The sequence below is a fragment of the Labrus mixtus genome, chromosome 1 (genome assembly GCF_963584025.1).
Source record: "Labrus mixtus chromosome 1, fLabMix1.1, whole genome shotgun sequence".
In the NCBI taxonomy this organism is placed as follows: Eukaryota; Metazoa; Chordata; class Actinopteri; order Labriformes; family Labridae; genus Labrus; species Labrus mixtus.
The window spans coordinates 23,185,321-23,210,516 of NC_083612.1; the positions used below are offsets into that span (position 1 = coordinate 23,185,321).

The following is a 25,196-nucleotide window of genomic DNA, read 5'->3' on the forward strand; positions in this document are numbered from 1 at the left end:
TTGGATTTAAAAAGTGCTGTTGATTTTTAGGATGTTTTCTCCTCAATTTGATCATCAAGCATAAAACAACAGGGTTTATACAATGTTTGCTTTAATACAGTTGGCCAAGATTTATTTTTAACTTAGGATTTCTGTAGCCATCAGTATAGCTTAAACCTAAAATCCTCTCACTCAAGTTAAATTTTTGTGTGTTTATTTTCCCTCTTTTGTCAGTTTCAGTGATGTTAAGATTTTTCAATGTGTAGTAGTCATTTTTTCTGGTTCCCGTTAGCTGCACTTTTAGCCCGATTCTATTTGGGAAAAAGCAGATTCGTCACCAGACTGTAGCTGATGGATTCTGATATTGAGCTTGGCCCGATGCTTTCTGCCTCTTTTGCCCTTCACATGCGCTGCTTTCCTGGATAGAGCCAACGTCCACTGTAACACTCGTGGATGAAACTATTTGCCTACAAAACAGAACGAAAAGGTTTCTGACACCAAACTTTAATTCTTTATTTATATACAAAATCTGTTTATAGAAATTAAATTAGACTTAAAAATTGGACACACCTAAAATAATGTGAATTATGCAAAATGTTTACATGTTATTCAAAATAAATGTTTAACCTCGTGTAAAGTAAAGCTTTATTACCACATGTTGAAAAGTCTTCACACTCTTTAGAGGAGATTTTTTAAAAGCTTGACCCTGTGGTGCTTTGAGGATAAAAACAGAATATAAACTCCTGGTTAAAGACTTGGAGTTAACTATCTTAGCTTTAAAAGCTGTCCATGTTATAAAGAATACCTGGTGAGATAGTTATTTTTAGTCACCGATATTTGAGCGCCCCTCTCAGCTGAACCAGGGTCCAGGAGAATGTGGGTCAGGTGTCAACAGTGGGGAGCCATCGCTTGGAATTCTTTTGATGATTTTTTTCATGCCATGTTTCCTGTGAAAATGCTGATTATTTGTTGGAAGAACTTCTCACACCAGCAGTTTGTCTTCATCAGTGGTTTTGAATTGAAATCGTGGCTGACTGAACAGACATAGAGACGTAGAGACACACTGGCAGGCGTAACAGATTCATGAGATGTGCACTCTGATGCAGGGTTTGTTTGAGTTTGACAGACAGTGAGTGAGTGAATGAACGAGTGGTGTGGGCAGGTGGATCTCAAAATATGAGATCCAGATCATGTGAGCCTTGGCACACTTTGTCCCCTGTGTACACTATGGTGTCTACACACCCATAAATTTGATATGTTATGCACCCCGTAAAATCATGCTGCTGACACAGACATTGATAGAGCTGAAGATTTTTCACAACTACTGACTCAGAAGTTCAAATTTCCCATGGTTAGTTCAGAAGGTTGCTTCTCTCGCCAACAGATGAAAGAAAAGGCAATTATTTAAAAAAAAGGAATCTATTTGATTTGTTATTCCTCATTAAATGTCTCCTTTCTATCCTTAAGCTTCCCCTCCCCCTCTCTCCTCCTTTCTCCCCCCTTAGGCTCCATCTGTTTCTTGCGTTCACCCTGTGGCCCTGTGGTGGTTGTGGCTGATGAAATGAGACTGCATTTGAAGTGTGGCACGCAGGGAAGTGTTTGTAGTGACACTGATGGCTCCTCCCCCTCTCTGAGGCCCTTCCCTCTGTATAGTAAAAGTTGCCTACAGTCTACCAGAGTTGCTGTTCTAACATTTCCAGAGCTCGTATATGTTTTCTCCAGAGTGAGCTTCCATCAACTTGTATGGAACCGAAGAAAAATAGCTGAGGTACATCTGCGACTGAGTGAAACTCAAAAGTGAATCACAGTGAAATGTCAGCCCCAACCTCCTTGTTCCATGGTTGTGTGCCAGTCCCTTTAATTTTTTTCAAGTAGAAAGGTTTTTTTGGATGTAGGCCTAAAGCTTTTTAAATGCATCCCCCTGCCCCAAAGTCTGATAAAAGACATGGCAGGTTTTGCGCCCCCTTCGTCTTTCACTTCTGCTGTTTTGCTTTTTCTGTCCTTGTCGTTTTCACGAAGCGAGAGCCCTTGTCTAGAAGCTGAAAGCACCTTTCAAATGCAGACTCCTCTTCCTCTCTCTCTTCTTCTTTCGGTCCTCTCCCTCTGCGTTTTCTTTTCCCACCGGCTGGCCTCTTGTGCGTGCTGTGTGACGTATGTCTCTCTCCCACTGGGCTCTACCCCCTCTGTGCTCCCAAGGGACCAAGGGCCTGTTGTCGCTCTTTGAAGAGGCTGAGAGAAAAGTTTTGAGCCACACTCTAAAGAGAAGAAAAGCCCTGGCCTTTGGGGAGGAGGGGTAGCACCTGGCCATAGAGGGGCTCTGTGATTTTTTTTTTTTCCCCCATGAGAAAATGGGGTGGAAAGATGTGGCTGACGTCAACATAGCTCAGGGACTGGGAGGTTCAAAAACGTGCAGGTGGCTTCAATGTCATATCCGGAATCATATGTCACATAGATTACGAAAAGCTGGAGGAATTTATTACCATGTGACAGAGCAGAGATACTAATTCTAGGTAGCTATTAATGGTGTTTTCTAGAACAGATTTCTGCGAACGAGTAATGTAAAACTCTAGTTGCATGAAAATGCATAATCAGGTTTTTATCCTTTTCGTGCTATAGCATCTCATCTCCCTTCCCTGTATTTTGTGCAGAGTAAAACGAGTTTAGTTACGGTGTAGAAATCTCAACATACCTAAACCAGTTTTAAGGTTTATCAAATCAATGATCTCCTGTCATTCCTAGTTGCCATTTGGGTCATGTATTTTGCATCTTAATGTTATGAGTGAAATGGCTCCCATGTATGTGTAAATCTGTTCACACATGTGAATGTGAGTGTCTGAAATCTGCTGTACGGATGCACTCCAGAGATCAAAGGCTTCTGAGGGAATGTGCTCTAAATCTCAGAGGATTAGCAGCTCAGATTTTGCTTTGTTTCCCCAAATATATGCTCAGTTTGGAGCACTGGATAGCTGTTGATCAAAGTGTCTCTCACCACCCTCTTCACGGTGACATTTGGTGTCTGGGGTTGGGTTCCACCCTTGAGGGTGGCATTCATTCCACAATTGTAAGAAGTGGTTTGATTTTTAGGATGAGTTGCTGTTTAGTCTTTCTTTGTTTAGAAACTGGACTCAGGCTCAGTTTGAAATGGATTGTATTTGACAAGCATGTGCCCAGTTAATAGTAGATGCTTTGATACACTGAGCAGAAAATCCGTCCAAAACTCATTATCAAAATCATCTGTGATGCTAACATATCCTCAACCTTTTGATGTGTCTAGCCTTGGACATGCTAATGCCTTTTTAAAGTGTTGCTTTGCTTATGGTTAATGCATAGTTTCTTGGGATGCAACAATACCGTCAGCCCACAGTTCAATGCGTATCACGGTTTTTGGTTCAGTTCTGACAGCCGGGCTGTTGGGTTGTTTTTTGGTATTCAAGTCTTTGGAGTTCAGGCAATTTTTACAGGAACAGCAAGGAGTTTAAAAAAAACAATTTTATTCCAAAACTATTTCCTTATTTCGCCTGCTGTAGTCTGTTGCTGTTAACTTGGCCAAACTGCGAAAGTGTTTCCATTTTAGTATGAGACACAAGGTGATTTTTTTTTGATTACCGTTTTCTCTTCCTTGTCCTTATGCTCAACCCAAACTGAAATGTCCCCACAGCACTGATTGGAAATATGGCGGTGCTTCCTCATACCACTGCCTCTCCTCACCGCTCAGGATGTAAAAGTAATGAATGAGATCTGACACCAGTGTTGTCAGCTTCCCCCAACTTTAGTGCATAGTGATTGGATATTAACTCGGGGGATTAATAGGTGTCCTTATCCAAGTGCATGGCCTCACAGACACATGCTCGGAAGCTAGTTGTACGCAAGACTGAAAAACCGCAATTCACAAGTGCGTATTGAACAGTGGGTGCCGTACTGAAAAGGTTCAATATATACAGTATATTGAGAAATGTTGCATCCCTAATAGTTTAGTATAGTATAGGAACATAATTATTTTGATAGATTATTGTTGATTATAGAAGATGCAGCGCCTCATGACCACATTTTAATATTCACAGCATTAACAAATACCTGTTAAAATACCATATAGAAAGAGTATAAAGTATGGTAGTTACATTAAAAATAAAGCTCCTAATGTTAGAAATGTCTGTTATAAGTTAAGATTGACAGACCTGTGTTCGTGTTTTAGGTTAGGGAGAAACTCCAAGTGACTTGGGCTCCTGTGGCAGAGCCGGGGTCCTCTGAGCTTTGTGTTGGAGCGCAATGCCCATTTTAATCACCCACTTAAAAGGCTCTGCTGAAGTGGGTGTTTAAGTGTTTAAACCCTGAATAATTCTTTGTTGTTTGTTTATCAGTTTTCCCTGCGGGTTGTGCTCTGGCCTGTGCAGTAAGTGCTGAATAATTTGACTGAGCATCCAAAGTGGCTCTCAAATAGGGCTAGATCAACATCTGCATAAAATCAAGCTCTCATGAGAGTCTGCAGGATCGTGCATGCAAACTCATGTAGCATGTAGCACGTCACAATTATACAAACACACACTACCCATTTGTTTACTCTAATATGTGAATCCATTAATCACTGTTAACAGATGCGACTTCACCATTATTCTCTTTCACTTGTTTTTCTTACTTACTAGTTGTGGGTAAACAGCAGTGTTTGACTCCAGACCCCTCATGAGTACTGCTGTTGTGTTTACCCTCCTTGTGTTTGAGAGCTTTTTCTGACCAGGGTTTGAAGGCCACCTGAGGTGAGAGGATAGAGGAAGTGGGTTTAGGTAAACAGAGATGGGAGAGCATTGTGCTGTCCACAGACAGAGGTTCCAGAGCTCTCTGGTTCTTCCTGTGGCGCCAGGGCTGATGGAGGTCTGGATTGTCTGCTATGGGATGTTATTGCTGGAAGGAAAGCTAAACAGAGGAGCGGCCCTGCTGAAAGGAAAGCTGTCCTCCCCTGGTGGGTTAATGCTCCACAGGTGCCAGGGCCTAAAGAGGACCTTAACCCTCTAGTCTTTTGATGAAGCAGATCAACCCTGTGCTACCCCCAAAGAGTCCTTTGCTGTGACCGTTAAACCCATTTTCCACCATGCCATTTTGACCTCAAAATGGGGCACATCCAAAACAAACATGTGGATGTTTTGGTGATTACTAGCCATTTTCACATTTTCACTCTTGAAAGTTAAGACTGCCCCTGAAATATTTCTGAGTTGAATGTTCACATGTCCCTTACAAGACAAGACATGATGTAAAAAAAACGACGCGGGAGTGGCAGACGAAGCAACACAGTCTGCTATATGATGCTATAATTAGAAAATTTGTCTTTATATCAATGCTAAATCCTCTTCATCCTGTACGCTCTTTGAAGGCGGCATCTGTTGCCTAAACCAACCTGACTTTTTCCAGTAGCTGAGAATGCACCTCACATGGACAGTCTCCAGCTTTGAGGGGCTTATGTGAAACATCAAACTGTATGCTTATATTAGTGTTTTTTAGTGTTGCACTGATGTGTGTATAAGCAGTTGTGGCAAATTTTTGCTGCTGCAGCTTCATTATGGGGAGCTGTGACATGAGCCACTAATTCCAGTCAGCTATGAATAGAAAACTTTGCCTGGCACCAGTGTGCTTTTATGTAGTAGTTGAAGTATCTATTTCTGCTGCTATGTTTACTAGAAAAGTTTAAAAAAACTCAGTAATTACAGACATTTTAGGTCCATAGTTAAAAGGTCATGTGAGGGATGTTTAGAGGTAGTGGCCTGTGGCTGGCAGGATGTCTGCTCCAAACATGTTGTGCGTTTGTCTCTGTGTTTGCTTTGTGTTTACGTGTGAGTCTATGGATATACTGTATACTGTACTTGTACAGTCAAATAGGACAGAGGTGGTGTTAAGGGCAGGCCTATCTGGTCAACATACCTACCACATGGAGCTACACTTCTGATTACAGCCACAAGAGTTAGGTACTGGTTTTGAATGAAAGAGATTGGCTAGTTGTTCAAGGTGTTACAGCTGTCAATTTGAGGAATTATAGAGGTCTGATTATAACAATCAGATTATGAACCCTCCTAACATTTTCCACCATTGTGTAGTGGACCTGGATCTGATTCAGAGTGCAGAATGTCTCCCATTGTGGCTGTTTAGAAATCAGTATATCAGTAGATAAGAAAGCAATAAAAGCAAAATCTATTTAGTGCTTTTAATGTGTCATGGATCTGATGATGATGATGATTAAAAAAATACAAGAAACAACTTTGTTCTGAACTAAGATGTATTTAATCCATAAGACAACTAAGACATCTAAGACAACCATTTTCTTTTAAAGGTAACTTAGAATTGACCAAAAGTTTTGAGGTAATTTAATCTTTTAGTTAAAAAAAATCATGGAGCCTTGTGGAAACATCACAGATCAGTTGTCTCAGCATAGATCTTTAAGCTGTAGCTGCTGACATGACAAGACTCTGAAGTGTTTCTTCTCATTTGTCTGTGGTTAAAGGTTGAAGTGGCTGTCACTTTCCTGCTGCCCTCGAGGTAGACTTGCTGACTAAAACCTTGCTCCTACCACACAGCACTTCAGACTGGCGTCTGAAGCCACCCAGGCGACTGAAGCACTGTCTCCCCTCAAAGGGAGCTTTGACTTATTACCTAGACCCTCTAGACAGAGTGGAGCACACATACTGTTAAACACAACACACATGGAAACAGGCATGTTTGCAGCCAGTTGCCGTAAATAATGATCGACACACATGCACACACTCTGTTCGGCTTTGCACCTTCAGCAAGACTGCTTGGTTACAATGCCGACCCGTTTAGTCCATAAAGGTTGAGATATCCAAGTGATGTCCCTTCCAATCAACTTTTGGAGATGAGTTGTGTCATTCTTCGAAATACTCCTTTTCTCCTCTCTGCTTCTCATTCTTTGGACCTAGTCTCATTCTGAACTCAGAGGGTCATAATGTTGTGATTTGTTACTCTTGGCAGGCAGAGAGAACCTGTAAATCAAGGCCAAGCGACAGGCTGTCTCCATTCCCCTCCAAACCATAGCTTCCTCTTGGGAATGTGAGGTCCCAAAGCGGAGTACATGGGCTGCTGGACAATGTGTTTTAAGGATTCACCTCGAGCTCAGATTCCCTGTTAACTTTCTGACTCCCAGATTTAAGGGAAACACAGAAGTACATTTTGCTCATGCTGTTAACTCACTTGCCTAAAATGTGTGGCTGTTTATGAGAAGATGCAGCCAACTTAGCAAAAGACAATCATTGACGTATTGTAAAAGTAGTCCTGGTCTGAAGATTACAGTATTGTCCTCTGCAGTTGTGCACAGTGTTGACTTTCAACAAGAGTAGTTGTGTTTGAGGCTCATTAATGATCTCATTCAAGAAAATAAAAGCACATACGACTTAGACCCTTGACACATTGTATCGTCTACCTCTCCTCCTCCGTAGTGAGATAATGCTTTGATAAACAATGTGATAAACGTAAATTGCAGTTGTTATATATTTTTCAAAAGCTAATAAAGGCTGTTACCTTGAGTAAAAGGTAGGGTTTACTGCCTAAGGGGGCTGGCTGAGCTGTAAAAGCTTATCGTTGCAGGTGTAAAAGTTTTGTAAATGGGTCATTAAAGTGTTAGCCAACTTCACACATAAAACACGTCAAGGAAGAGGGGGAGGGAGATTACTTCAGATCAGCATGTTTCTGAAGCGTTGAGATGAGGGCTGTAAATCTCTGCTAATATTCCACTGAGCCTTTCAGGAGGCAGCCTTTGATGTGGGTGAGGTAATGTGACCGGCAGTGTTTGCAATGTAAATCTGACGTGAAGAAATGAGTGTTGGCTGTGCGCTGTATAGCTCTACAAAAGGAAGGCATCCAATCATGGCACTTATGAGGGGAAAGATTCAGAGCGCAAACAACACGTGTACAAAAAAATTCACACATACATACACGCATGCATGCACACATGCTATACAGACACGTGTCTTTGAAACCTTTCATACACAGATGTCAGAGAGTTCATTTACACAGGCGTACAGTATAATTTAGCTTAATATATAGCTGAAAGCGAAACTCTACGGAACCACACAGCTTTTCCTCAACCTCACTGAAGTTTTTTCTGCTATGTGTGTGTGTTTGTGTGTGGAGAATCTCTGCCTGACCTGTGTTGGGAACTAGAGCTAACACATTAAGCCCCTCTGGCATGTGCCGCCTCCTCGAGCCCCTCCAGTCTCGGTGTTGCTGACCGTGCACACTTTAATCATAGAGCAGCTTCCTCCAACCTGCCTGGTGATGGATCCTCACTCTGCGGCTATAATTTCCTTCCTCAGTTGCAGGAAGAGAAGTGGGTGTGCCGTGACTGAGGGGTGTCGGATATGGAGGCACGGAGTCTGGGCCGAAGGTGTCTGTCTTTGATGCTCCCTCATCAAATGACATGCAAGTCCTCTAGAGTTAAGAGTTAAAGGGCTTACTACAATTATTCAAACAGTTTGGTGTTAATTGAACTAAAGTATTATTCTTTCTGTCGGGAAATCAAGACAGGAGAGTGCTTTAAAAAAAGGTGTGAGTCTATATGGGCTGTTAAATTAAGTGTTTATTTGTAACAACTTAATATCCGAAATATTTGAATATTTACTCAAGCCTTTAAATCATATATGTTGGTTAAATAGTTAACTTTTTCAGCTTTGTAATATTTGGCCCCAAAAAATCACAAGTGTGCAAAAATGTACTGTCAGGTACTTTGGGTTTAAATCGTCTACAAGACTCAAAAGATTTTCAGTCTGTGAGCTCTGTAAAGGCATCACATTTCTTATCAGATGCATAACATTGCGTTGTAAAACCCGGCGGATATGACTTCCTCTTGTAACTGCAGTCTAGTCATGAGATCTGTTTTATGTTTCATTCAGTTTGTTTCTTTGGAACACAAAAACATCTGTTCTTCTGGAGGAAAACCAGAATCTACCCCAATTATTCATGTGATATTGAGCATTATAAAATAAATCATCTTTTGGCCTCTGACCACGTGTTTGGGTAAATTCTGTGGGACAATGATTGTGCAGTGCAAGGCTCACAGCAAACACTTTGTAGGTCAGGATTCAAAGAAAACAGAGATCAGCTATCATTGCTGTTTACCTCTGGTGTTCTCTGTCTGTCTGGAACAGACACTAACATAAATGTAGCAACGCCTAAAGGACTCTACAAACATCTGTATTTGCCAGCCTTTGAATTCAAACAGTGGCTGTGTAAGAGCAGCAGGACGGAGTGGTGCAGAGACATAAACGGTAAGCAGATGAAGACCAGCATACTAACAAGTTCTTGCAAGTTTGTGTGGAGCTGTAAAAAAGTAGAATCTTGGGGGCTGTGCAAAGTATCGCAACGTTTGTTTTCACAATCTTATAACCCTCCTGTGCAAAGCGAGCAAGTATGGCTAATCTAAATAAAGTAGTAAAATAAATAAATAAGATGTAATTTCGTGATTGTTCGACAGTGGTTGTGCTTTCTAACTAATAATCACACAGCTCCACACAAATGTGCAAGTAGGATCTAGTTCCCTTTGTGTGCTGCTCTTCATCTGTGTACTTTCACGGAGTCTGGTGAGATCTCTACACAGCCATGACACAGACAGACTGTTAAGATTCACAAATCAGCAAAAACCTGCATATGTAAAGTCCATTTAACACCTCCTTCAGTTTTGTTAGTGTCGTCTTTCACAGACTGTGCATTTCATGGAAATGTAATTTTCCAAGGTCACTGGTAATAATTGGGATAAGATAACCCCCAGAGATGAGATATTTTAAAATGAGTCTATATCCTAATCCTTCTCATTATACCTTTATAACTGTTAACATTATTTCAGATGATGTTTGTGCTGAAGGCCTGAACATCTACAGGGGTGGAGGTTGTTTTGTTTACAGGAATTGAAGGGAAATAAAATGACATTTTTGAATCCTTTAACTATATTGATGTGAGGGATGAGAAAATGTATATAATATTGTAAAAATAAATCTTTTGCTGTATCGATTATTTGCACAGACCTAGTTTTGCTAGGGGAGGATACAGAGACATTAGTTTGCCATGGCTCTAAGTCTGTGGGTGTTGTATGAAAATTGGCCTCATCTCCCATCCCTCCATAAATGGGACTGTTTGGCGTCAGCTTTGCTATGCTATATGTTTATCTGACGTCTTTATTTCTTGAGTGAAAACTGATCCCCTTTGAAGCCTGACTCGGGGGCAGCGCAGGGCTTTACTACCTCACATCAACACTCTTTAACTTGGCTCGATCTCTGGGCATCGTGTTTAACTGCTATGTGGGGCTTTGTATGAGGCTGTTTATGTCGCTGGAAGGTGATGAGCACTCCAGTGTTGAGAACTAAAAAAACACTCTGGATCCAGGATTAAACCATTGTCCGATGACAAGTGGTGGTCTGCTTATTTGTTTTGTCCTCCAGCAGTACCAATACACTTACCACATGTTGCAGGCCAGGCACTTCTCCAGATTCTAAGCGTTGTGCTTCTTTGAAACTGCCTCCGGTGTATCTCAGTTTACTCTTTGGGATGGTGGAGGGAGATGGGTATTTCATCTCTTCATGTCTTCTGCGACTCATATAAGCTAAGTCTAAAAACTCAATTGCAGCTCTTAAACCAAAGTGTTTTCTTGGTTTCTTGGTTTACTATGTGAACACTTGAGTTTCGAAAATGACCTTGCTATACAGGTGTTTTCACTATTGGTTATTCAGAAGCCTAAACTAATGCTTGCTATCCGGCATGGCTGGAAATGAACTTTCTAACGGTCAGTTTATTTTACCTGCCACTTTTTTTTTACCATCAGCATCATTTCATGACTTACAGTATAATATTACAATCAAGGCTTGTATTGTTGGAGTAATAGGTTTATTATATAAAGGGAAATGTTTCAACTATACAAGAAAATACTGACATGCACCACGTTTACTCATGTTTATCTGAATGATTTTTGTTTATCATTTTGAGGCTGGTTAGAGATTCCATTGCAGCTACTGTATTTCCTCAAAGGCTGATTTAGCTGCAGCTAAGCCTCAACTGAGAGGCAAGATAATCCATTTGTTGTTTTAAAAGCACATGTGCTTATATGAGAAAAGGTATCCCAATTATAAAAGCTTCTACTGGAAAGTCTGAGCTTCATTTAGAAAGAAGTGATTTAGTCACTGTGTTCACTTTTTAGCTTCTAACTGAATCTGTGAACTTTCAATTTCTGTTTCTCTCTTGCGTTTGTATTTCAGTTGTCTGAGTTGTGTTAAGTTGCTACTGAGAGTACCAGATTTACTGATATTGTTTGGTCACATAAAAAGCCCCCCATCAACATTTAGCCAGGAACTTTTATTGTGAAGAACTTGTCGGATAAAGAATGTATTTATCATTGAATAAACTCAGCTTAAGCAGAGCTATGATTAGCAGTGATAAAGCTGTCGGGAGTAAAAGTATTTACAGCTGCTCCTTTGACCACGAGTCACCACCACAGTCGGCTTATTTTAATACTCGTGGTCTTAAAACAAAGGAGACATCCGTTTAATCACACCTTCAGCAGTTAGACCCGCTGTCATGGAGATGCTCATCTGTGCTAAAGTGACACAGTGAGCCAAACCATTTCAGCAGACAGCATATTTGTAATCAATGACACGCACTCTGACACGAGGAGGAGGCGGAGCCCTGTGGTCAATGCATGTGAAGGACCCCCTGGCTCTGCTCATAATGTCAGTGCGAAACATTTAATTTACATTGTTTGTTGTCACAAATAACACTGTCACGCTACTTTTATTTACCTGCCATCGGGCCAGTAGGTTGAACAAACTCGCCTTCAAAAAACACCCATATTTGGCATATATGTGACGGGTGCCGATTACCCACCCTGCTATCCTGACTAAAATAAGATATCTGGCACTTGGTTAACTAAGCATCACATATGTTGCACTGTCCCTTTGTATTTCATGATGTTTCCTCTAGTCTAATAGACATGTAGAGTTCATTAATGTAAATATTTAAAAAATTAAATGACGTTTCCCTTAATGTGATGCTCTGTATCAGCCTCTGTTGTGCTGGGTGGTGGCTTTTATGCGAGTGTCAGCTACCTCAGCTGTCCCCTGTTTGAAGGCCCAGACATGTTGTTGGATAAGCATTTCAGCTTTCCAGATTCTCCCTGTTCTGTATTTCTGCCTAACCCACCCACTTCACTAAAGACCTGCCATGTGTGTTTCTGCCCACTCCATGTTCACATTGCTTCTTCAAACTTTGTAGTTCTGAAGGTGTTTTCTAGTAAAGGGTGCGGGGCCAGAGAGACACTCAGCCGCAGTCCTTATGAGACTTTTCCTGGGTTTTTGATGGAGTGCCAGTAGTGCTGCCTTTGCTCCAGGGGCCTGCCTCCACTGAGCCCTGGCGCGCGATCAGGGGGAGCTGTCGTCGGCAGCATAAATTGTCAGCTTGTGTGGTGGGTCGTGAGCAGACAGCGTAGAGACCAAGAGGCCCTGTGGGACTTTTCCCACAATCACATACATGTACATATTACTTGCACTTTAATGTACACATTTTGCTCCCAAACACAGACTTGTGGCTGAAAAAAATGTGCAGTGGGTCCATGTCTGCAGTGCCATAGTAAGGATGATGCTGGGGGCAACTTGCTGTTTTAACTAAGCATGTCTGGTCACTGTCCATATGCACTCACTGTCCTTTTCACTTTCTCTTGATAAAGAACAAGAGCGATAGAGGACTAAGACAAAAACATCCTACAATATGAACACTGAAAAGAGAAACTGAACAGAAAGAGTGATATCACTTTTGTTACCTTGACTAGCTGAGAATCATACCCTGCTCTACATTAGGTCATCACTCAAGTTAATCATTCATATTCAGGCCATCAAGACTGTGCTCAGGATCAAGTTTGTCTACCTTGTCTGGTCTGTCATATTCAACTTCTTAATCAGACTGAGTATGCAGGAGTTTAACTGAATTGTTTGGATCAGAAGTTCACTATTGTCACCTTGATTTATCAAAGACTTATGACTTGAGTTGTTTTCATGGATACATACTTAAAGAAGTAGAGTGTTCAGCGTTTTTGAAGAAACGTGTCCTGTGTACAGTAAACAGTCTTCTTCTGCTAATCTGTTTTTGGCACATGCAGAATTCTATTTCTTAAACTGTGCCACTAATGAGGTTTTCCAAACCTAACAAGACTTCAGGCTGGCTAGTGAAGTAGATGGGATGTTGTAATGGGGCAGGCACACTGTGTCTAGTGTTAAAGTCCAGTAATAAATTGCTCTCTGTGAAGGAGCCTGAACAACTTTGAAACACACTGAGGCCATACAAACACTTGTCCAAAAGGCTTGAAGAACCTCTGAAGGGACTGGCTGCTGTTGAAAGCTGAACGTTTGCTGCTGTGGTCTCCACAGAGCATTTAACATCATGTCTGGAAAATTGTTTGAGCTGCTCCCATGTGCAGAAAAAAAGATGATTGTTTGTGCCCTGAAGTAGAGATGCCAGGTTGGGGAAATTTCCCACAAATAAATGAATGAATGAAACTTGTGCCATTGATTAAAATAGACATTTATAAAGGTAAGGATCATCTGCATCATTGTCTTTAAAGCCATGCATTCACCAGGATGGTAATATTAGGTGAGCACGATGTCTAACATGAAACAGAGAATATACGTGGTATGGATGGGTGGATGAATGAATGTCGAGGCTGGATCTTTTCCTGGTGTTAACTCCTGAAGGAATCATGAATTACCCAACAAAAACTATAATTAGTGACTACTTCATTAGGCTATTGCTTGTAGTGTTTTACCTTTCTGCCTATCTGTGTCTAGCTGCTTTGGTGAATGGTATTAGAAGTTGCAAAGAATTTTTACATCTGTTAATTATCATTATGAATTTTCGTAATCTATCACATTTTCTGCAAAGTGACACATCTCACAGCAGCTCAGATGTTTCAATTCCATGCTGAGGTTTTATCATTTAGTTTACCCACAGTAACAAAAGAATATTAAAGGAATATGAATTGAATAATATTCTTACCCAGCCCTCGGAGAAAAAGAGAGAGATTGCAGGAGTGCATAGATACATATTGACAGCACGGATGCACAAATCTGCCAATGCATTTCTCCTCTGCTGTTAGTGGCTTTGGCCTTAGTGCTGTTGTCGCTGGGCCGAGGCATTATAGTTCGGCTCGTATGTTAATCTGAGATTGGCACAGAATTGTCTCTATTTTTGAGGTTCCAGTCATTGGCCAGGCAATTGGTACATGTCCAGTTTTCCTTTGCTGCCAAGAGGTGCTTTCTGCATGTCTGCCTGTATCCCTATTTTTGAGCCTTGTGTATCTGCTGCAGAGGGCTGCGACCTGCCGGAGCTGGGAGAGAGGTGAGACGCAGCTCAGCAGAGCCAGTGTAAGCACACACATTGGCTAAAGTACAAACCAATCAACTCCACTCCACGCATCTGGTGGAATTTAGCAGTTAGAAATCTACAACTCATGTGATTCTGACCGTGTAAATCATTTAAAGATCCAACCACCACAGCAAGTTTTACCACAGAAAATTGATCCCTTTGTACAGATTCTACACTTCTAATGTTGAATCTGTAAATAAATATCACTGCTTTACATATACATTTAGTTTTCCTGGTCATTATGCATGCTTACCGTGGGTGCTTGAATTTAGCAAGACCTGGTCTTATTTATAGCCTCTATCATTTAGATTCACTGTTTGCAAATGTTGCATCAGTTCAGCCTCGTCTTCACTCATTAGTTGAGAAATCGTTTTCAGAGCAGGATGACTTGCGTTGCAGTTCTGGGTAAATCCACTTTGAGGACTTTCATTTCTAATCAAACTGAGGGGAGTGAGTTCAGGCCTTCATTCTCTGTGGCTTCACAAGCTAGACTGACTTACTTTCATGTTTAACGGCAACTTAAACATGCAGTGGAATTGTTTTAATTTCTCTTTATGAAAGATAGTATGTCTGACTCTGATCATTTTTGTCAGTCATGATTGTTTTCTAATATGTATACTATACAGCTTTACGTTTTGTGTCTGAGATCATTATATTTGATGTTTTTTTAGATTTGTATAAGTTAAATAATTTTTCCTTGCACTTTTCACCTTGTCGAAAAAATCCTGTTTTGTCTCTGTCGAACTTTCTTTGTCACAGCTTTAGGCGTTTTGCTGGATTTGTGACTGAGGAAAGCACAATAGGACTCAGGCAAAGCAGATGAAGCCAGAAGTTGTAGGGAAGATGAAAGATTCAGAAAAGAGTTTGTAGTGCTTGTCACGGCTCATAAAAGTGACAGAGCTGTAAAGTGCATTATTAAGGTACTGATGGAATTAAAGCAATACATATGTGTAAGAGGTCGGAAAAAGATACCAACTTTACTACTCTTTCCTGGAGCTGAGCAAAGACATTTCCCTCACTATTCTTCAGACCAATTTGCTGGTAGAAACACAGGAAACTAAGACACAGATGCTCCTTATTTTTAGAACTCCTATTTGTTTTTTGTTTTTGTTAAAGGACAATTTAATCAGTCATAGCCTAGGTTCAAAACAAATGAGCTATAGGGGCCCCTCTTAAAAGACTATATCAGGACAGCTTGTGAGCTTAAATATGTCAGAACAATCGGGGCTTATGACTCAAAACTTAAGAAAAAAATACAGACTCTACCCTTATTTATTAATACTTATAGAATAACGATTTTCTGAATGCCATTTGAAACTTGTTCAGGGATATTTGTCTGCTCCATTTTCCTATTATTGGTCAATGACTTATAATAAAAGGACAAATGCGTATATGTTAGGATGTGTATGAAAAAAAAAAAAACCAATGTGGTATTTTCTTCTTTACACTGACCAGAGCAAACCCCAGAACAACCCAAGCTTCCTAGATGCTCTGGTTTACCCCTGAATAATTTTAGACCATCCTAAAAAAAAAAACAGAAATACGTGAGAGATGTTGAGTCTGTGTGCATATGTTTTGCATTTATGAGTAAGGAATTGAAGGAATGCTGATCGTGGAGGAATTCTTTTTTCTGAGCCAACTGGAAAATGGCAAGTTACTATTACTGTCAAATACTGGGGGGTTGTATCAATCCTTTACAAGACTATTCGCTTTGCTTCGATTCTCTAGAACAACAATCAGATTCAGAGACAATTCATTTATTTACAGAACATTTCGGTGCGATTCCTAGAACCTTGCGATTTGATTATATTTGGTTTTAGCACAACCTTTAAAAACTCAGTTTCTATACCTTTGACTTGTGGTAAAGAGAAACATCTATTTTGTTGACACAAAAGTTGGTTCATGGACCTTCAATTCTTAATCATTCCAAAGCAGACCATAGTTAGGGGGCTCAGGACCAGGGTTATGGGACCAGATCGGAAAATTTGTTGATCCCTTCATACCAGCAACAAGCAGAGGTTTATCAAGGGTCCATGCGTCAGGTTATCAGTGTGACAGCGGCTAGTCAGTCACTTGTGTGGTTTTCTGTATACTCTTCTTTTGGCCACCCACAGTGTGTCAGCCTGGTCGGCACTAGTCTTAGGGGGGTGGGATCACACCAGCTGACCTTCTACTCCTCTGGATTACACAGAAATCCCCTCTCACGCTGTCAGTCTCACCCATTACACATGAACACACAAACCGATACAGACAGACCACGCATTGATATCTAAGACTAATAACCACCTATGATGAAACTTACCTTTAATGTGTATTGCTGTATATGCATTTTCTAGTAGTCATGACTGACATAAGTGCATATTCTGGTAATTGAGTGTGATGGAAAACTTAGCGATGAGGCCAGATCTGGGTCTTTGGACTATGTGTGTATGGATGTGAACATACATATGTGTTTGTCAGTGCATGAGTAATGGTTTTTTGGCCACATTGATATCTGAGCCAGACTTTTCCATAGGGAAGCCTGTGGGATCACATGTCCCTCAAGTCTCTGTGGTATGCACTAACACACAGAGCTGCCAGGAGAGGGGGCCAGGGTGAAAACAGCCCAGGATGAAAACAAGCCGCTGAACGTATCACTGCAACGATAGCTTCCCCTGCCACAGAAATAGCATTACTACCAGCCCTCTTTCTCAGAATTCCCTTCAGAGTGATTTAGATACTTCTTTCATAGTTTCAATTTGGACTGCCAGTCTCATGCTCAGTTTGTTTCAGTCCTGCAATTACCCTCCTCTTAAACTTTCTTAAACTACTTCTTGGGCTGGGTGCACAGTTGTGAAACTGCATATATAGATATATAAAAGCTTTAATTTTGATTTGGGCATGTCTCTCATGTTGGACAGCTGTGCTGTGGATTTGTCTCATTAATGTATTTTATGTGATACAATTACAATGATTCTGCTTTATATGACTTGAATCTGTGATTTATGTCTTATTTTCTCTATTTTTTATTTCCAGGACTCTCTGGAAGAAGCATGTCCTGAAGGCATTAGAAATGAACACTACCGTTTAGAAGGTAAGCCCTTGCTTTTCATAATGACCAAAGGCATCGTCACTCGAATTCACTGATTGTGGTCACATTTTGATTAGAATGAAAACCTGCATAAATACTGTTTGCAATTGCTCTCCAGCTTGTGGTTCTTTTTTGTCGTTCATTTCCTCTCCTTTGCTCCACACCCATTCTCTAAGCCCCAACAATGTGCTGAAGTGGTTCCCTTTACCTTCCTTTATGCCCCCCCCCCCCATTCTTTGTCTCTCATCCCCCTCCCCCTGGTGCTCTGCAAAGTGCCTCCTTTCCTCCATGTTTTTTCCCCTGATGTGATGTGAAGAGCTGCAGGAGGAGAACGTGTGTGCCTCCCTTTTAAAGACAAGATTGTATGTGTAGAATGAATTGGAAACACAGCACAAAATGCACTTTTATTTCATCTCTGCTTCACTGGGTAACAGAAGAAGTATTGATCCTAGAGACACAATGGCTAAAATTATTTCTAATCATTCAGTCACTGAGTTTGCGCTTCCATGAAGACACATGCTGCGTATTAGACCTTACTGCCCTGATCATTCTGAAAGTGTTAAAGGCGATGCCCTCAATTTGCAATAAAACATTTGAAAGATTATACACAATTATTCCATATTATCTAACACAGCTGATCAAAGTATACATTTGTATACACTTGTTACTAGCAAAGAGAGGCAACTGTGTCTCATTTGTATCTCCCATGTTAGATCTTTAGAGATATTAACCTGTATCTCAGTCACAAAGAAAAGTGAACAGTTTTGCAACCCTGCTTTGTACAAATTTCACTCTTTTGAAAATAGTATCAAGTTGGTTTGAAACAGGATTAAGCGATGAAGGCAATTATTTATTGTAAAGTGAAATGCATGGCCCTTATATCAAAATTGAAAGACATTTTGTACTTCCTTTTGCACAATAAGATGCAAGTAAAGTCCGCTGTGGAGGATTTTTGTTATCCCCCGGCATGTAGTGTAGTATGTAGTGTAGTGGTCTGATCAATTGTAAATACATCTTACAAAGATGCGTTTGCCGGTTAAAAATGAATGGAAATAAATGAGAGATGGCAGAAACACTGAAAGACATAAAATTCTTCTTCACTCTTGATTTAAGAAAGAACATCCAAAGAAAGTGTGTTCAGAATAAAAAATAACTTGCAAAGGATAGATGATTGGTGTCTTTCGTAAACCTAAATAGGTTCTAAAAGCATGCAAAGAAGGATTAAATAAAACAAAATGTCTATAAAGTTTTTTTTTAACCTCATCATGTTTATTTAAGACTCTTGTCCATCCTTGCTATTCATTATGTCTACAGAGCAGAGTCTATGATTGTCAGATTGCAGTTAAGCAACAGAAGTTCTGCTGTAGTTATGCCTTTGTTTGAAGCACATATTGAAGTCCCAGTTAATGAATTCACATTGCATTACATTGTGTAGAGGCGCTACAGACACAGTGATTGAATGTATGTGTATGCTAAGCTACCACTGTGTGTTCAGACATGCAAAAACGCACAGAGTTGTGTTTTACGCACACTACATATTGCCACATCACCCAACACACCTATGTTACTACCTCTGATGGTGGATCAAGGGCGGAACAACTTAACCCCACCATTCCCCAACCATGCGTAACCCAGAACTTCCACCAGATACGTGTTCATTGCGTGTCTGCTCAGGTCTGTTACGGCTCCCAGCACCCTCAGCTGGACAGGAGGAGTGCCGAGACACAGGAATTCCCGCGGTAATTTTACAGATTCACTCGTGACAGCGCGAGATAATACGATGTATGTGGTGTAAAACCGTATGAAACCATTTAAAACACAAAAATAAACACACATACGGTCATTGTTCTGAACCGTTAAAACAGAGTTTTTTATTCTGAAAATGAACCAGATGTTGTTTTGGTGTCTGACTTCCCGTCCCTCTTGATCTTTTCTGTGGTAAATGGATGCTCCATGCTCTGGCAAACGGCAAAAGCCTTGCGTAACTGCTACATAGTTCTCCGGACTGCCGGAGCTGAGACGCAGCGCAGCCAGTGGAAGCACACACATTAAATAAAGTGAAAACCTATCAGCTCCGCTGCCGTAACAGAGCGGAGACCGACCGAACACGCATCTGGTGGAATTTGGCCATTACACTTTGCATGTGAGGCCTGACAGGGCCGCAAGAGTCCTTCATTGAGTGACAGTGCAGTAGTAGAAAAAGTTCCATTCACCATGAAGGTTATTTCAAAATCATTAAAGAAACTGGAGCTGAGCTGTTAAAATGAATGTATCAGTTAGCTAGGCGCGATTGCTCACAGTGTGTGGTAGTTTTCCTGACCTGCCTTCTTTTCGTCGTGTGTGAACAAGTGTATGCACGTATGTGTGTGTAGAGTGTGACTGCTGGAACAGCCTTGGCAGGGAGGGTGCCTGCCTCGGCTGCCCTCGTCTTGCCCCTCAGATCTGATGTGCAGCCAATCCCCCTGGCTCAGCTCCTCTCATAAAAAGGCGGCTTATGTCTGTGCTGAGGGAGGGTTGGCTGAGAGGAGGAGGGTGATAGCAGATTACTGTTACTCCTCTCGGCATTTCATTAGCTCCGAGATAAGCATCGCACCACCATATTGAGCCTGCTACGGAACAGATTTGCCCTCACACACAATGTTCCCTTTGAGCACCTCAGATGATCAAACAGCGGGACCCCAAATGCTACTCCTCTCCAAAAAGTTGGTAAAAGCTCCCTGGGATGATGCCTTTCATTTCTGGCATTTTCCCCTACCCTGGGATGAGACAGGTCTGCTTTGATCTGCTTTGGATCAGGAGGAAATAAATTGGGCTGTTGTGTCTGCTCCGTTGGCGAGCAAACAAACAGTGTTTCAGATTTGACTTGGCTTAATTAATTAGTGATTCTGTTTTACAGCCGGTCTGATCCTCTTCCAAAAGGTTTGAGAATGAGACTTCAAAGTGTAGCGGGGGGAGAGAGGAGCAGGGGAGGGTGGAGCTGAAGGGGTGTGGTCTGTGCGGATGTATGGGTGTGCGTGTGGCATGCAATGTTGTGATTGGATGAGAGAGGAATGTTTGCGCAAAGCAAAATGACCAGATTTGAAACAAACAAGGGCTGTGGGTGGGTACAGTCTTTAACAAGCTTCTTGGGGGGGGGGGGGACATTAACATATTACAGAATCAAGCAAGTAGGCATCTGTTACTCTTAAAGTCTGACAAAGGAGCTGGTATGTACACCTCCCAAATCTCTGTTACATGTTGTGCATGTATCTGGGGTGTCATGTGCCAAACAAATTCTAGATTTCAAAGCATAGACGGATACTTGGTAGCATTACATCTGGGCCAGCATCCAACAGTGAAACTGAAACATTGAACCAGACTGTTGTGTTATTTTTGTCTTATAGGGTGGATTACCTTCCAATGAGTGCAATCCAAAGATACACCAACAATGACCACAACCACAGACTAAAATAAAAAACATTATGTTCACTCAACGCCTACGTACAATTTCTAAGAAAGCCATGTTTTAAGTTTTACGATTTTCTTTTAATTTAGCCTACCATTTATTGTTGTGGTTTGTGAAAACAAAGTGTCAAGTGTCAGTGTGTTTCTCATCATGTCCAAGGTTCATTGATTTTATTTAAAAAATGAAAAAAGGTGGCCAAAAAAAAAATGACATTCTTCACATGTCATCATACCAGGAAATCCTCAGTTTGAATCCTGCCAAGGGAAATCAGTGTCTTCATGTCGTAGAAAGAAGCCATCATCAACCTCTTCTATATAGGAGATGTTGTCATGCTCCATGCAGGTCGTCACTTTAAGTGGATATGACAGATTAGTCGTACTCCCTCTGGACTGTCTGCTGTTACTGAATGTCTGGGTAGTAATGTACGATGGATGTCATTCCATAAAGTGATTAGCTTTGCTGCAATGAGCCGAGGACTCGGGGGTCTCCTATAGAAAGCCTTTTGATGTTCACATGCTCTTTCCAATCCACCATTCATAACCACCTCATATTCAGTCGTGTAAAAGACATGTAAATGTTATTCAGTTCCATGTTTGACATCCTCAGTCTGTGTGAACCTCTTGGGATGTATATATATATAAATCTATATATAAATCAATCTTAATGTTGCTTTTTACAATTCTACAGTATTTTTATTTGCAGGAATGACACAATAGTTGCCTTGTCACATTATTTGAATATTATATTATTTATATAAAAGAAAGACTTCAGAGTACAAGCAGTAAGACAAAAGCTGCGAGTAGGCTTGTGGGTTTATTTTAACAAGAAGTGATGTGACACATCTTGATCATAAATGCCAAACTCGGTAGTACATGAAACACTTGAAGGCAACAACATATCCGCAGGTAAAGACTGCACCCAACGTGTCATCCTCAGGCTCTAACATTTTTCTGTGTGTGTGTCTATGTGTGTGTGTGTGTGTTTGTCTATGTGTGTGTTTGGGTGTGTGTGTGTGTCATTTAAGTGGCTTTACCCCCAGAGAAAACGGACAGCTGCTGTGTGGAGGAGAAGATGCAGGAGAGGGACAGCCAATCTCCCGCAGGGCCCCAGAAGCAGCTCCAGTTTGAAGTGAGTGTTGACTCCAAAAGGAAATTCATCACTTCCCCTTCTGCATTAAACTAGGGCAATGGCAGGGCACACATACACACACACTGGATCAAACTGGATATTGATAGTACAATGCTGCTCTGTTTTAGGAGTTGGAGTGTGCCGTGTCTGTGGAGGAGGATAACAGGCAGGAGTGGACCTTCACCCTTTACGACTTTGACAACAGCGGAAAAGTCACCAGAGAGGTAATAATCATCTCCTGGAGTAGTCTAAAGGGGAAAAAAAACAAGCATCTGTCAACATCATGTACCGTATTGTCTCTTATTGTATCGTATTGCATTGTATTGTACTGTATGGATTTAACAAAAAATATTCTAAATATGTTTGAATACACAGATTTTAAGAGCCACTTAAGTATTCTGGTGAGCAGCTCAGTTGCGTTATATAACAGCCTTCATGACTGAATTAACTATATTCCTCTATATATATTTTTATACTTATTCTGGTAATTTCACATTTCTCATTAAGATGAGGATGGAGTTTCTAGGCCTTAACCCAATCTCAATTCTAAGAACTACACTCAGCGACATCCACGTGTTTCCGTTCCTGCGAGGTACCTTGTGGCTGGCGTCTGTCTGGTAGATCTGAGAGAACATTCAGAAAAGGCTCGTGTTTTTTTTAAAACAACTAAAAACAGTGCAAAGACACTCAAGTGTCCCCTGTGTGGTTAGCTCTGCAGTTTTTTTGGCGTTGCCTGTGGCTCTGTGGCCCATGAGACAGGCGGCGGCAGCGGCTTGGAGGGGGGAAAGAAAGGCTTTATTCTCCAACTCTTTTTTTTTTTTTATCCCTTTACACAACAAAACAAAATGTCACAGAAAGCTTTTACATTTAATTTTCTTTTTTTTTCTCGGTGCAACTGTGTCTGAAAGTAGTTTACAGAACCAACCCCTAAAACATCATAATAGTCGTTTTTATTATAAGTCAGGAAACTCTAGTGAGTAAAACATCATGCTGTTGGTGTCTTTTTGTGATGTCTCTGCAGTTTTGTCTAAGACGATGTGCTTTAGCTATGTAAAAGTAAAACACTGATAAGATTTGAAATGTTGTTCACGTCGGCTCCTCTTACGCGCATTCCAAATTAGAATATATAGTTACCATTGAAAAGATCCAGCACAGTTTCTACCATCCGAGAGGGAGTCATTAATTCAGTGGTTCATACAAACACTGACCAGTGCAAAGCATAGTTTTATAGTAGCATAGTAATCTTGGTGACTGAGGTCAGTTTCCTTGTGCATAAATTAATATAGTTTCACACTGACTGATAATGACTTATTTCTTTGTTTTTGTATTTGTCTTTTTAAACGACCCTTAGCTATGGGAAAATACGTGTTAGCTTGGTCTTCCTTCATGTAAGGACTTGGGTACTTTACACATAAATGTGTGCTAATTCGTTTTTGTGTTTACGTGTATTTGTGCATGTATTTAAAATGTAAAATGTATGGTAGATAGGCTAATTCAAACGGACTTGATTGAGGTTATATCAGATAGATCCAGGGAATAAACGGAGAAAGTGAAAGAGCGCACACAGTCAACTCTTATCAGGTCTGACATCTCAGTCAGAGTCTTCTGCAACTGCCGAGACATTTCTTTGCATGAATTTATAACCTCTGTAAACCTCGTCTGATCGCTTCACTTGGAGAGCTGCAACAGCAGACTTCTGTCTTTCGTCACTTATGTCTGAGGCAATTCTTTAGATACCTGATGACCATGAAGTCTAAAATGCAGAGTCTGAATGAACAAAGCTTCAGAATATTTGGTTTACGTGTGAGGAATTGTCTCATTTGTTCCTTTCTTTAATTTAACTGTCACAAAAAGACTTCAAGCTGTTTTTAATAACTAATGATCAAATGTATCTCTTACGAATGCTTTGCATAAACAATCCAAGATGAAACTCACCTCCACCTCCCTCATCGTGCAGGATATCACCAGCCTGCTTCACACCATCTACGAGGTCGTGGATGCCTCTGTCAACCATTCTCCGAGCAGCAGCAAGACACTGCGGGTCAAGCTCTCTGTGGCTCCTGACTCCAGCCAGCGGTGGAGGAGTTGCACGCAGGGTGCAGCAGGTAAGACTCACATTAACACAGTGTGTGAAGAGTGCAGAAGAAGAGAGGGCATTTTGGGGTCTCGCTTGTGTTGCGTGCTGTCGGCTCACACAGAGTTGTGTTTGTTGTCGTGCAGAAAGGTAGCTGCTTCAGGCCTGTCACAGCTTTGTTCCTCGCAGCCTCTGCATCGCACCGTCTCTCCCACTCAATGGGGTTCATTTTTAATGATTGGGGAGTGACAGAGCTAAGAGAGGGCCCCTTCCCTCAGCGCCTTCAAGTGCTCTGAAAGAAACCTTAAGATATGTGCCGGGCCCTTTTGATAACCACAGCCATTTTCTTTTCTCCAAAGTTCCCTTTTTTCCTGCCTCTCTTCCTCCCTCCTTCTTCAGTGCTGCCGGGAAAATCAAGCAATGTTCAACTTAACTTTTTTCTCTGACGACGTGGTAAACAAGTAGTCAGGGAAAGAAACATCTCAAAAAGTATATAGTCTTGTGTCTTTGTGTCCTATTGTTTTTGCTATAAATATCTGTCAAAAGATTCAAACAGTGCAAGCTTTGAAAGTACCGTTGGTTGCCTTCATGCTAATTTGAAACTGTATCAGATCTCGCGTCCTTAATAAACAATTTCTGCATGTTTTTTTTTTTTCTTTTCGCGCCTTATAAGAGGCTGCGGGATGAAAATAGAATAAATGAAGCATTGTTGTTTTTCCTTTTGTATAGATCTTCAAAGTGAAACTCTAAAACAAAGGTTGCTTTCTTCTCAGGCTTGTGTGACTGTTGTCATGTCTGTGTGTCTGTGTGTGTGTGTGTGTGTGTGTGTGTGTGTGTGTGTGTGTGTGTGTGTGTGTGTGTGTGTGTGTGTGTGTGTGTGTGTGTGTGTCCACGAGTGTGTGTGTATGCATTATCTGCGTAGAACTCTTTGATAATAGCCTCCTGTCTTTTACACATGCGCAGACATGTCCCACCCCAGAGAGAAGAATGAGAAGAACATCGAAGACCCCAAGAGTGCAGACAAGAAGAGTCGAGCTCTCTTAAGGTAAACCTGCCCCTCATGTACTCACAGATTGTAGAGTCTACAAGAGTTTATCATCTCACTCATT

General features: G+C 41.1%; 2 protein-coding genes across 2 annotated transcripts in view; both read left to right on the plus strand.

Annotated features, from left to right (window-relative positions):
- Window positions 1-25,196, plus strand: part of adcy7 (adenylate cyclase 7) — a 570,666-nt gene that overhangs the window by 124,468 nt on the left and 421,002 nt on the right. The window lies entirely within an intron of this gene.
- The window catches only part of nkd1 (NKD inhibitor of WNT signaling pathway 1), a 31,068-nt gene that overhangs the window by 3,430 nt on the left and 2,442 nt on the right, over window positions 1-25,196 (plus strand). The window contains exons 4-8 of the mRNA XM_061045748.1: window positions 17,386-17,443; window positions 21,910-22,013; window positions 22,142-22,237; window positions 23,971-24,118; window positions 25,051-25,132. Of these exons, the coding sequence (XP_060901731.1) occupies window positions 17,386-17,443; window positions 21,910-22,013; window positions 22,142-22,237; window positions 23,971-24,118; window positions 25,051-25,132 (488 nt within the window). The remainder of the gene's footprint in view (window positions 1-17,385; window positions 17,444-21,909; window positions 22,014-22,141; window positions 22,238-23,970; window positions 24,119-25,050; window positions 25,133-25,196) is intronic.